Source organism: Sciurus vulgaris (assembly GCF_902686455.1).
Source record: "Sciurus vulgaris genome assembly, chromosome: 6".
Lineage (NCBI taxonomy): Eukaryota > Metazoa > Chordata > Mammalia > Rodentia > Sciuridae > Sciurus > Sciurus vulgaris.
In genome coordinates, this window is record NC_136466.1 from 138,405,694 (window position 1) to 138,420,239 (window position 14,546).

General features: G+C 41.9%; 1 protein-coding gene across 1 annotated transcript in view; it reads left to right on the forward strand.

Annotated features, from left to right (window-relative positions):
• The first annotated feature begins 3,117 nt into the window (after window positions 1-3,117).
• C9 (complement C9) overlaps window positions 3,118-14,546 on the forward strand; it is a 48,321-nt gene continuing 36,892 nt past the window's right edge. The window contains exon 1 of the mRNA XM_079144461.1: window positions 3,118-3,279. Within this exon, the coding sequence (XP_079000587.1) occupies window positions 3,149-3,279 (131 nt within the window). The 5' untranslated portion in view covers window positions 3,118-3,148. The remainder of the gene's footprint in view (window positions 3,280-14,546) is intronic.

The window sequence follows — 14,546 nt, forward strand, 5'->3', positions numbered from 1 at the left end:
GGAATTGCCCCTAATTGAAACTAGTCAGTCAAGAAATATCCATTTCCCCTCATGTTCAAGGAGAGAGATGATTTTTCAATCTCTAGTCACACCTATTTATAAAGTCTAATTATCACAAAGTCTAATTAATGAGTATGGAGTCTGATTAGCATAAAACATCATCCTGTGCTGACTGCTTTCAAGTTCTTAGGTCCACAAGTATCCTGGTGGGGTCCACAAAGATCATGTGCGAGTTCTCAGCATTGCTACACGGGGCTGTTCACCCATCATCAGGCAGAACTCACAGGAAGTGTCCCTGGGCACAGACCCACCCATTGAGGAGTGCAGTGGTACTGGGATCCCTGATCACTTGGCAATCTTGCATGGCCTACACACCAACCAGGTCAGTTGTCTTCATGCCAAGCTTCGGAATAGGTGAAATTAGTCCCAGTAGAGACCTCAAACTGTGTGCCTAAAAGGGCGAGGGGACAAGACAGGGTGGTAAGAGTAGACGCCACATAATCCAGGTAGGAGCCTCAGAGTCAGAGTTCCTGCAGTCCTGGGAAAGCTGGCTGTCTATTCCGTCACCCTCCCACCCCTCATCCCCATTCTGCCTTTACACAAACTAATGTTTGCAATCTGCCAGTGTGTGATTAACAGACACTTAAGAAGTCCCCCTAGGAACCTAGTCAAGAGGTCTTTCTAAAAGTCAATGATACATTGCCTACAAAACTCCACTGATTTTTTAATTTTTATTTTTACAGACTGCATTTTGATTCATTGTACATAAATGGGGTATAACTTTTCATTTCTATGGTTGTGCACAATGTAGATTCACACCATTCATGAAATCATACATGTACATAGGGTAATGATGTCTGCCTCATTCCACCATATTTTATACTCCTGCCGCTCCCTCCTCTCATTTCCCTCTAAAGTTCCTCCACTTTTCCCTTAACCCCCAACCCCCACCGCCATTACATAACATCATCCACTTATCAGGGAAAACATTTGGCCTTTGTTTTTTGGGGATTAGCTTACTTCACTTAGCATGATATTCTCCAATTCCATCCATTTACCTGCAAATGCCATAATTTTATTCTTCTTTATGGCTGAATAATATTCCATTGTGTATATAACCACAGCTTCTTTATCCATTCATCTATTGAAGGGCACCTAGGTTGGTTCCACAATCTACTATTGTGAATTGAGCTGCTATAAACATTGATGTGGCTGTGTCACTGTAGTATGCAAATTTTAAGTCCTTTGGATATAAACCGAGGAGTGGGATAGCTGGGTCAAAAGGTGGTTCCATTCCAAGTTTTCTGAGGATTCTCCATACTGCTTTCCAGAGTGGCTCTACCAATTTGCAACTCCACCAGCAATGTACAAGTGTGCCTTTTCCCCACATCCACGCCAACACCTTTTATTGCTTGTGTGATTAATAATAGTCACTCTAATTGGAATAAGATGAAATCTTAGAGCTGTTTTAATTTTCATTTCTCTAGTTACTAGAGATGTTGAACACTTTTTCATGTATTTGTTAATCACCTGTATATCTTCTTCTGTAAAGTGCCTCTCCAGTTCCTTGGACATTTATTGATTGGGTTCTTTGTATTTTGGGTGTAAAGTTTTATAAGTTCTTTATAAATTTTGGAGATTAAAAAATTGCTAATAGTAGATTTCAAGTACTTTCATCACACACAAAAAGATAAAGATGTGAGATAATTCATATTTTAACAGGCTCAATTTAGTCATTCCAAACTATATACATATTCCAAAACAATATATTATACATGACAAAATATATGAATTATTGTTAGTAAAAATAAATTTAAAAACAAATGATTTCATTAGTAATAGCAAAACATGTGAAAGGAAATTTTAAAAATATAATAAATAATATTTTTAGTCTCAGAAATAAGCTGTTACAAAATACTGAATATTAACATGACTGATTAAGCTCACTATTGTCAAAAATTATTTGAGATTGGCACATTCTTTTACTTTTAGTAAATGCACAAATTGCTTTAACTTTTTTTTGAAATATACATGCACATTAGCCCATTCATTTATTCTGAAAAAAATGTGGAAAATGTATGTTCACGGCACTAATGTCTATTAGAATAAAAACTGGAAGCAACTTAAGTGTTCATCCATAAGAGAATTAGACAAATTAGTTGTAACCCATACATAATGAAACATCATGTAGTTGCTTAAAATTAGAATTTTTCTTCAAACGTGTATCTAGAAATGTTTTTGAGTGAATTAATAAAAAAAAAAAGCAAACTATGGGGGAAAAAAAAAAACTTCACTGATGACTTTCTTTCTCAAGTTCATTCTCAATCTCAACCCTGGCCACACTTTAGAAACATTTTAAAAATCCCAGTCGACTTGGGCAGGATGTAGGTAGCCAACACTGTATTTCCAAGTGTCCCAGGTGTGCAACCAGGGTTTCCAGAGCATTTGCAAAGTCCACCTACTCCGAGACTTCCAGAGTCCTGCAAGTCCTGGAGAACATGATAATGTGGGGAGAACAGCCCCTTTCATGGCAGGGGCCAAATTTTTCCATCTCAGAATCTATCTGACGGATATGTGATTCTGAGATAGGGAGCTCATATCTTTTTGGATGATTTGCTTAATGACTGGGGAGTTTACTTCTTATTCTTCAAAGGATGCGCTGTACCTGGAAGGAAAGAAATTTGTCAGTGCGTCTTGCACTTTACCTTGCCCACATAGAAACAACCCACATACCTCATTTTTGGATTGGGAGTGGGAGTAGTTAGAACATCATATCTGTACCTTTCTTTCCACTAAATGTCATTCTTTTACTTCCTTCAAGTCTGTAAGAATCATCCACAGACCTTTTTTTCAAAATGACACATTCCCTCATCTTCTCTCTCAGAATCTACCAAAGTGAGAACTGCTGGGGTTTTTTAAAAATATTTTCCCTCTCATTTTATCTTTTACATGGCACAAATGCTAATCTTAGACACTGTAACATTTCAGTTCATTACCCAAAAATCCTTGTCAATATGGAAAAACAGTCCAAACATTACAAAATGACTCTTCTTCAGTTGGACTTCGGTGCCCAGGCAGTCAAAATTGACAAAAACCCTGAGCACACACAAACATAATCGTCCCCTGTCCTCTGCCCTTTTGCAAATAAATGCTTTGCAGGACCTGCTGGATCACCCCCTGGGAGTTCCCTAGCAGGAGCAGCATGTCCCCCAGCAAGAGCTTCATCTTTGCATTCTGCATTCTAGAAATACATGTTCTAGCTTCAGTGCCCACTTCCAGGTGAGTCACGGCCTATTTGTTTCTGGATTTCACTGTGGGATTTGGTGCTTCAAGTTCTACTCCTTAACAGTAGGCAGAAACGTTAAGCCAAAAAGTAATATGCACATCTCCAAAATTTAAGAGGAGGTTAAGAAAAAGACATAGGGTATGTACGTCTTTGCAAATTTTCTGTGGAAACCTGCTGCTAGGTCTGGGGATTTCTTCCAAACAAGGCAGTCAAATGTTAAAACTGAGATACTTGGAATTGTGAAATAAAGTGGGTTATCACTTTATTAATAGCGTATGGTAAACCTGAGTTTATCAGTGCCTAATGTCTGAAAAAATTTTGATTAAGGAAATTAATCCATTTCTCCTTTTTATCTCAATATCTAACATTTTTAAACTATTGACCACATCACCCCTTTGCTCACACACTTGGCAAAACTGAATCACTTCTCTTCTCTTCCTTGATGTCCCATGATGTGCCTTAAGTTGCGTCCTGGGGTTTAGGACCATGTTTTTTCCCTTTGAAGTACAGATCCATTGGCCCTGCTTCCAGCAAATATGTGCTTTCTCCATTTTCTCTGATTTGGCTCAGATTTCAAAGGCCACGTGTTATGGCTTGCATATGGTTTGAGTGTGTCCCCAAAGGTTTGCGTGCTGGAATCTGGGTCCTCAGTATGTCAGAGTGGTGGAAACCTTAAGAAGTGAGGTCTAGTATGAGGTGATTAGGTCATGGGAGTGCCACACATCTGAGCGGAATAATGCCGTCTCTAAGGAGTGAGCCAAGTCAGGTAGGATTGGATTCGTTCCTGAGACAGGCAGTGGTAAGAAAAGGTCTTGTTTCGTTGCTTGCATACATGCCCCTCTGTACATGGCAAGTTCCCTTTTTACTTTTTTGACTATATCATGACACAACCAAGAGGCCCTCCTCAGATGCTAGTTAGTATCATGCTCTTTGGACCTTGTAGCCACCAGAATCATGAGTCAAATAAATTTTTTCCTTTATGCATGACGCAGCATCAGGTATTTTGTTATAGCAACACAAAGTGGAATAAGACACTATACCAAGCCCATCCAGGAAATAAATCAAATAGACGGTAAGTGGTTACTGAACATCTACAGTGCACCTAGGAATGTTGGAGGTTAGGGTCACATGAAGCATCCTTCCTTCTATCCAAAAGTCCAGGGAGAGGACACAAACCTGTGTGATCCGATATAATATGATTTGATCCAAAGACAGTATTGAACTAGTCCTGATTTCAACAGAGAAGCTAAGGAAACATCAGCCTGAACACTATTCCTTCTGTTCAGACCAACCAGGACCTGCATCCAATTCTCCTTTGGTCATTTGACCCTTGGTTTGACCAAATTCTGTTTTGGACTTTGCTGTCCATTTCAAGCACTTCTTGGCCCACCTCCCAACTACAAAGGAGGCCGCTTTTCCACCTGAGCTCCACTTGCTGAAGTGGGCTGTTCTCAGGGCTGCATCTTCCAGGAGGGGGCTCACAAAGGGCTACCCATACCTGCATGGGCCTGGGTCAAGTGCTCGGCCCACTTTCCTTCATCTTCCCACTTCTTCTTCCCATATCTAAGCAACATGGTTTTATTCAGAAAATATTTTCATTTTCTGGACATCTGGGTACAAAAGGAATTTGGACTTGGAAAGGCAGTTGTTGAAAGTTGCTTTAGCTCACTTGTACTTAACCTGACCTTTTCTTAAGTTAAAAAACAGGTTTTTTTTTTTTTTTTTTTTTTTTTTTAATAGCCTACATTCCTGAATTGTGGCTCCTACTGATCAAAAATGAGAGACTATGGGGACAGCTTCAATCGCTTTGAAGTTCTCACCCCCTGGGTCCTGGCTGCACTCAGCTGTCCCAGGCAGGACCAGGAAGCCCCACTGGCTGGCCCCCAGCTCCAGGCAGCTGCTCTGCCATTTGGCTTGGCCCACTGTGCCCCCTATCATGCCTTCAGAGCTTGTTAGGGTTGCCCTGCTCTGAACACTCTGTAAAAGGTTACGGTCAAGACAGTGTTCAGAGACTTCAGTCATGAAACGAGAAGAATAATCTGCATTACCAAAGTACTAGAATTTTATAAACGATTTTTGGAAGAATCAATTTAATCGGAATGAAGGATGCCTCTCAAGCTAGACTTCCCCAGCTCAGATCGAGCTTACCAACGGTGCAGGTTCAGGCAAGTGACAGCCTCTCTCTCACTTGTAAGCTGTTGACTGTGTGTTTCCTAGGCCAAGTACACAGAGTGACTCCGGCGACAGAAATTGAAAAAGTCCTGGGGCTGCGAGTCGGAGCAAAAGGTGTTGGCAGGGCCACGTTGCCTCCGAGGCTCTGGGGGAGCCTCCCTATTTTCTGGAGCCATCGGGCCATCCCTGCCATTCCGTGGCCAGCAGCTCCATCATTCCGGCCACTGTCACCGCGGGCCCACCTTCACATCATCTCCCCTGTGCAGGTCTTTATAAAACTTTCCTCTTTCCCTGGAAGTACTGAGGGACGCAGGTTTTGCGCATGCGAGGTACACATGAGCTACCACAGAAAGACACCCTCACCCCAAATCTCCCCTTATCTAAGGACCCCAGTCATGGGGACTAGGGCCTAGTCTAGTGATTTCATTTTAACTTGATCACTCTGTGAAGACCCTGTTCCCAAGTAAACTTGCCTCCTAAGGTACTGGGCACAGGACTCCCACATGGCTCTTTTGGAGGGGACACCATTCAACTCAGAACCGTGACCATGACAGCACCTACCTAGGAAGGATTTTTGTGAAAATGCCCGTGACAGGGAGCTTCTGCTGCTTCTGAGTTGTTGGAGATGTCTAGCTCTGCTTTTTAAAAATACATGGAGAAAGATGAGGGTCCCATTAGAATAGGTCCCGGGGGACATCACACCTTATGCTTCCTGGGGTAGAAGGTACATGTTTAAAACCACTATAAGAGCTGAGTAGAGCTCTAAGCAGGTAGCTATTGGGACCCTCGCTTTCTTTTGAATTTGCACATACCAAAATATTCACATTGTTCAAAGATCAAAAAACAACAAAATGTATATTGAAAGGTCTTCTTTCCCCATGCATAACTTTTCATGAAATCTGTGTTATCATACGTAAAGTACTTAGGAAACCCCTTCCCACCTCACTTACCCTCTAGGCAAACGTGCATTAGTTCCTCAGGTGTCCTGCTACTCCTTCTTTATGTAGATTAAAGCTCAGAGTCTCATATTACCTTGTTTGCTCCCTTCCTTTCCTAGAAGTGTATCATACACAGTGTCTTGTACTTTGCTTGTTTTTCACATGCTAATATGTCCTAGAGACCTTTCTAAACCAGTATGAGGGGGCTTCCGCATTCTCCCTAATTTTCCATTGTGTGGATAAACCGTTGAAGCAACCTGTCTCTTACTGACGAACATTCAGGGGGTTTCCAGTCTTTTGTACCAGAAACAATGCTGCAGTGAATATCCTTATTGATATATGATTTTGTCAGTAGATAGTATTAATTCCCCAAAATAATATAACTGGGTCAAAAGGTCACCACCTTTGTGCTTTGGCCGAAACTGCCCTACGACCCTGTGGAGTTAGTTTTACTTTCCACTTACCGGCAGCATATGAAAGTGTTTTCTCATAGGCTTGCCAAGAGGAGGTATGAGCCAACTCCTTGATGTCTGTCAACCCCGTGGGTTAAAAAGTGGCATCTTGGTACAGTTTTAAATTGTTTCTATTTTGTTTCTGTTTTGTTTTGTTTTGTTATTGAAGTAGGCTGTGAATTTTTGTCATACATTTGAAGGGCATGTGGTTTGGTTGTGTGTGTGTGTGTGTGTGTGTGTGTGTGAACTCTCCTTATCCATTTTTTTTTTTTAGATTTTTAGATTCCTTTGTCTTTTTCTCAGGAATTTCCTTAGTTACTTTATAAATTAGTGTTTTGTGTCGGATATGAACTACAAATATTTTTTCCCAGTTTTTCATCATCCTCTGATTTTTAAGCTTTTGTTTTAGTGGCGTTAATAATTTTCATATAATGCAATCTTTTGCATATAATTTTAGTTCATCGCCTACTTTTCAAACAAGCAGGAGTATCAAATAGGAAGTCAGAATGCATGAAAACAATGGGGAAAGCGTCTCTAAGGAGAAAATGGTCAGCCTTGAACCTCAGCTCTGCCCTGCCATAGCTGCTGCCCCCCTGAGACAAACTCCTTCCCATCCCTGCGGTCAGTCCTCATCTTGAGAGTGTGATGACAATAATAGGAGATAGTTCAAAAGACAGAGGTAAGAATTAAATAGATACTTAAGCCTTTAAGGGAAGAGTTCTTGACACAAACTAGACCCTCAAATGTTAGCAACTACTACTCTATTTATTTTTATTCACTTTATCTCAACAATCTAGAAAAATACTCAAACATCCATTAATGGAAAAGTTGGATCTAAAAAAACCAAAGGTATCCACAATGTCCATTCTCCTCTTGCATTCTTCTATGTTTTATTTCCATATTTAATACAAGTTGACAGATGTTTATTTATCAGCTACTATTGGCCAAATATGGCCCCTTGTTTATTAATCCATCTACCACTGCAAACCCTGAGTTTCTAACATGGGCCAGATACTGAGTCTGGTGCTTTCCCAAGGGTCCCTGTGCTTGTTGGGCTTACGATCCAGTGAGAATAGGAACCAGTAAATGTCAACAGGAACCTGTTCAAGTTCCTGGAGTGCATCCCGTGAGGCTGTGGGGGTCGAGCCCTGCCAAGCCTAAGCCGTCCACGGGGACCAGCTCCATCTGCTCCGGCCAGTGGAAAACTTTGCTCTTCACTTCGGTTCCTTTGCCAGCCATTCCCACATCTACATCTAGGATGAAATACCACTTACATTCCAACTCCTGCAGTGCCGATCTCTTCCTGCCGTGCCCTGAGCTCAATGGCCAATAACTGAGTCAACACTCTTGAAATATAATAGCCTCCCAGATTTAATATTGCTTTTTCCACCCATCCCCGCCCACAACACCACAGTTCACCAGGTTACTCAGATACAATTCTGGGAGTTCTTGACTTCTCTATCTATGTCATTTTCACATGCAACCTAACACCAAGTCCTGTTGATACCACCTTTAAATGTACTCCAGATCCATTACCTTGTGTGCTAGAAATGTATGTACAATTATTATGTGTCAGTTATAATACATAGGATTTATAATCTCTATCAATTTGTTTTTATATTTCTCTATCTATATCCTAAATGTAACCACTTCTCATTGTGACCATTTTGACCACAATAGCCCAAATCATTATCAGTTGGTTGCAGAATCCATTCTGGCCCACTCTCCAGTAGTCAATTATCCCTTCGGTAAGAGAAATCTTGGTGAAATAAATTTGAGTATTATTCCTGCTCTCTAAGGATTCCTAGCAAGCTCAGAATCAATGCCAAACTCTTCTAAGGCCTATAAAGTAGAGATGTGCCCTGCCTCCTCCTGGAGCATCTGTACTCTCTGCTCCAATACCAACATGCTACCTCAGGTCCTTTGCACTTACTGTTGTTCCCTTGGCTTGAAACACTTTTCTCAACCCCTCACATAGCTTCCTCTCTAAATTCATTCAGGTACCTAATCAAATATCATCTCTTGTTCAGTCAAATTTTGCTGTGTAACAAACCACACATTACAAAACAGTAACTTAAAACAATAGCTTTTTCTTTTTTTTTCATCTGATACTGGGGATTGAACCCAGGGCACTCTGGGCACTGGGGACTGAACCCAAGGCCACTTATCACTGAGTCACATTTCAGCTCTTATTTTTTTATTTTGAGACAAGCTCTTGCTAAAGTTGCTTAGGGTCTCGCTAAGTGCTAGGGCTGATCTTGAACTTCTAATCCTCCTTCCTCAGTCACCTGAGTTGCTGGGATTACAGGTGTGTACCACTGGGCCTGTGCTAACAACTTTTTCATTTGCTCAGGAATCCAGGGGGGCAGCCTGGCTCTGTTGTACCATTCTCTGGGGTGTCCCATGAGGCCATACTCAAATAGTGGCTCATCTTGATGGCTTCTTCTTTCATGTGTCTGTTATCTGGGCTGGAAAGACTCACATAGTGAGAAGCTAGAAAAACTAAGGACCCCCTTACTCTCGGGCAGCCTCATACATAGTCGTGGAAGGTACCCAGAGCAAATGTGTTTGGCAGAACCTGTACAGCCTTTTCCAATCCTGCTCTGAAAGGCACGCAGCATCACTGCCCCTGTGTTCTGTCTGTGCACTTAGGCAGTCACAACGTCCTAGCCGGCTTCAAGAGAAGGGTACTGTTATGGTTTTGGACATGAAGTGTCCCCCAAAAACTCATGAATAGTCAGAGGTGAAACAGATTATGAGAAGTGTAACCTAATCAATGGATTAACTCACTTGATTGGATTGACTGGGTGATAACTATAGGCGGGTAGTGTGTGACTAGAGGCAGTAGGTAACCGGGTGTGCCTTTGAGGTTTATATTTTGTCTGTAGCCCCTTCCTCCGCTTTCTCCTCTCCTCGCCTTTCCCCTCCCCTCCTCTCCTTTCCCCTCCCCTCCTCTTCCTTCCCTCCTCTCCTCTCCTCTCCTCTCCTCTCCTCTCCTCTTCTCTCCTCTCCTCTCCTCTCCTCCCCTCCTCTCCTCTCCTTTCCTCTCCTCTCTCTCTCTTTCTTGACTGTAATGAACTGAGCACTTTTCCTCTGATCTCCCCTTCCTCTATGAAGTTCTGCTTCACTTCAGGCCCAGAGCAATAAAGTTGATCAACCATGGACTGTACCACAAAAACCATGAGCCAAAATAAACTTTTCCTACTCTAAGTCGTTTTTGTCAGCTGTTCTGGTCACGGTGACAAAAAACTGACTCACACAGTCACGTAGGCCCTACTTTAGGTGGGAATATTGTCACAGAGTTTGTGGATTTATATCTGAAGCCACACACCTCCTCTGAGAGCGTCCTTTCTCTGCTCCACTAAAACACCCCCGCCCCGCGCGCCCCTTGGTGCTGTCTTCCCTCTCACCCTGCTCACATTCCTTCAGAATGCTTGTGTCTTGACTGGTAGTACATGCTATATTTTCTGGAACACTCACTGATTGTATCACACCCAATACAATGTAGGCTCTATGACAGCAGCTGCATGGGTTAAGAATGCAGTCCCAGTTAGCGCACCTTTCTCCGTCCAGTCCCAGGGAGTCACATTGTGTTGTATATTGACACAGAGATTCCTTCATACAGTAGGTGTTTCCTGCCTGGGCTGACCAAAGTGTCCTGGAGTGTGTGAGCTGCTCTGAGGTTTTCTTTTCGAAAGCTGGAAACTTCTTTCCTGGCAGAGGGATGGGGCTAGGCCTTTCTTTACTGCATTTCTGGCCCAGAGTTGGGCCTCCTGCCGTGCTCATGTGAATTGCTTTGATCTAGGAAGTGTCTTTCAAGCTGAGTTTGCGGCACTTGGAGATACATTTCATCTAAGAATCTAGAAAGTGCTTGACAAACAGTTCTCTCAACCTAATAGCTCAGCTGCATGACGGGCAGGTGGTGAGTACAGGACACACACAGTCCTTGAGCTACAAACGATCTGCTGAGTGAGTTAAAGGGACCAAGGAGGTGGTGCTGGGCTCCCAGGGTGAAGGACAGAAGGAGCTATTCCAGATGACCCATCTCCTCTCCTAATAGTTATGCAGCATATGTGTTTCAATAACATTCATTTTGCATTATCTATGATTCCTTCCTAATCATTCCATGCGTTCTTTCTTGTGCCTCCAGGTATCTAGGCACCTGGCATAGTGAAGGCAAGACAGCCATGTATTAACACAATTTTGGGTTTATTTTTGCCTCATTTGACATCATTTCATTTTATGCTTAAGATAGATCCAGGCAAGAACCAGGTTGTCCAATTCATATCCTTTACCTGGGGCTACTATATTGGAAAAAATAAATTGCATTCTTGTTAACTCACTGTATCTCAAAATGTCTAAAACTCCTGAGGCTCTGACAGGAAGAAGTTATTGAACTAGCTTATTTCAAAGAGGATTTGTGTTGGGGAAAAAGGCAATACAGATGTAAGACAAAACTGCTCTCAGCCCGGAGTGGACAGATGCAGATTCTCATCCAGCAACTGTCCAACTTGGCATATGTAGTATGAGAGCCATCTGCAGGCCATGCCAGGGTCATTGGAACAGGGTCTAGTCACTTGTGGGGAGCCAGATGAACAGCCCCTTTTGGAAACCCCATCATTGGCTTTACCTGATAAAGGACTGTAACTCACTCTGGGATATTTACAATGGGTTTTACCTTCCATGCATGATCCACCAATCTGCACCAGATCCTCCAAACCAACGCTCAGTGAAACTGGTCCCTGTAATGAGTAAGAAATAAAGATGTCATGGAACTGGTCTCCAGGATGTGTTTTCTGGAACTAAAGAGATAATTGCCCCTGGGAGATACTGAGACAAAATGCTAACATTTCGTAGTGATGAACATGAAAAAGAAAGGAACAGATAACCCAGTTCAAATAGGATGATGTTGAAAAGATCCACAGTAATGTTAACAGCAAAGCCTAGTGTAATTCCCAAAACCAGAGATAACCTGGCATAGTGACATGTCAGTCAATGGTGGCCTCATGTTTGGGTGATGCTGACATAATGAGCACACCCAGATCTACTTGAATCCCACCCCTTCGAATATCATAGATTTCCTACAGATATTGCAGAATTTTTGTGGTATTGTGGATTGAACCCAGGGGTGCTTAACCAGTGCCCCACATCCCCAACCCTTTTTTTGTATTTTATTTAAAGAAGAGGTCTCACTTAGGGCCTAGCTAAATTTCTGAGGCTGACTTTGAACTCCTGATCCTCCTGCCTTAGCCTCCTGAGCCACTGGATTACAGGAATGTGCTACCACACCCTGCAGTTAATGCAGTATTTTTCAACATTGTCTGAGCCTGAGAATCACCTGGGTAGCTTTTTTAAAACTATGTTGTTCAGAACCCATCAACAGAGAGCCTAATTGAATTGAAATGGGAATACAATTCCAATTTTACAATTTCTTTATTTTTAATGTCTCGGGATTAGGTTATGCAACCAGTATTGACACAGCTGCAGGGCACAAGTGTATGTCTGCCACTGCCTCTTCCTCAGTTTTTAATTTTTTGGAAACTTTCTAGCAGATAATTTCTCAGCTGTGTTTTATTTTCAGACAATGCCTAATACTTAGACTATAAGGAAAGCTGATTCTTCAAGAGCTTTGGTTGCCTGTGTAATACATTTTTAACCTGTACTTTTAGAAGATAAAAGTTGGTTGGGTCTCCTGATATTCTGGATGGTGTAAGCATGGGTCACATTTACAAAAATGGCATCTCCCATCATGAAGCCTCATGAGAAGAAAGTTTCTCACACAAATCATGTGGATGGTTCACCAGGAGATCGTACCCTACAGAAACACAAGCCTAGTTCTGTCTAAGATCACTTGACCAAGAGCACTTCCTTCCTCTTCTTTCATTTAGTTACTTGCTTAAAAACAAAAACAAACAACAGAAAAATCACTGCCGAAGAACTATCTATGCTCCAGGTACTTCATATGAAGCTGAAGAAGACATAAAAGTCCCAATCTACTAGTATTTCTAGCTAGGATATAAATTCCATTTAGCTTGGAGAACATGTTTTGGTTTCGTTTTTGTTGTTTTGAACAACATTATATTTACCATGTTCAGTCAATAATAGTGAATTAATAAATATTTAATAAATTAATGAATAAATGAACAAATTAATTACATGAACTATATCATTGCAAAGGTGTTTATGATATAGGGAGGAACAAGATGCCATAAAAGTATGTACATGGAAATCTAAATTATGCTGAGAGGTGAGGAATTGTTCTCAGGGGGAAGAAAATGTGCCCAAGATGACATCAGTGTGGTGAATAGGGAATAGCACAATGTAAGACCGGAACACATAAGAAAAAGTGTCTCTTCTTTAAAATTCAAGTTCAGTGTGCCTGAGAATTTAGTGGGGAAAAAAAGTGAGGTTGGAGAATCGGGAAGAGGGGCTTTGGATAGAGTCCTCCAGGTCATGTGTGCTAGTTCCCACTGTAATTGCAACAAATGACCACAGACCTAGTGGCTTAAAACACAAGTTTATCATCTTACAGCTCCGAAGGTCGGAAATCTGAAGGGGGTCTCACTGGGCCAAAACCAAGGGGCCAGCAGAGCTGGATCCCTTAATGAAGACTCTGGAAAGAATGCATTTCTTGCTACTCCTAGATTCTCGAGCTGGCTGCATTTCCTGACCTGGTGTCCTCTTCTTCCGTCATCAGGGCAGTGCAGTAGGGAGAGTCCCTTTTCACGTCTTCCATTTCGCTTTCCTCTTCTGTCTTCGTAACTCTCTTACCTACTCTTCTTTAAGGGTTCATGTGATTAGGTTGTGCATGGTGGCATATGCCTGTGATCCCAGAGGCTCTGGAGGCTGAGGCAGGAGAATCTCAAATTCAAAGCTACTCTCAGCAATTTGGTGAGGCCCTAAGCAACTTAGTGAGACCGTGTCTCAAAACAAAACATTAAAAAGTGGGGGCTTGGTATGTGGCTTAGTGGTTAAGTGTCCCTGGGTTCAATCCCGAGGACCAAAAAAAAAGAGTTCATGTGATTAAAGTATGCGCACCCCAAAGCACAGGATAAACCCCCTTTAATTACCCCCGTAAAGTCTCTTTTGCCATCTAAAGTAACATATTCACAGAATCTACTGATTAGGACATGAATATCTTTGGCAGTCATTATTCACACCTTGTTAAAAATTTGGGCCTTCATCACAAAAGCAAAGGGAAACTACTGAGGGGTTTTCAGGAGGGAATGGCAAGACCAAATTTGCACTTCTAAAGATCCCTCTGGATGCCTTGTGTAAACTAAGTCAGAAATTATTATAGTCATCCAGGAGATATAGAGTTAGCTGAAATCAGAAGAAATGAAGAAGAAAGGATGAATTTGAGTCATTTACAAGACTGTCGACAACAGGTTTGAGTGTTTGATTAGATGCCAGAGAGGAGGATGCATGAGACAAGGAACACCCAGGTCTCCGACTAGAATAGCTGCATTAATAAAGGAGACGCTTTGAAAGAAAAGGAAAAACAATGAATTCATTTGGGAATACATTGAATTCAATGGCCCGTAAAGATGTCCAAGTGCAGATGTGCAGTTAGGAGGTGGATCCAAAAGTTTAAAATTCAGGAGAGATGTCTGCATGTGGACTTCCCTACAGGTGTCATTAACACACACATGGAAGCCAAACTCCAGAAAAAGCATGGAGAAAAGAGAGGGAGAAGTC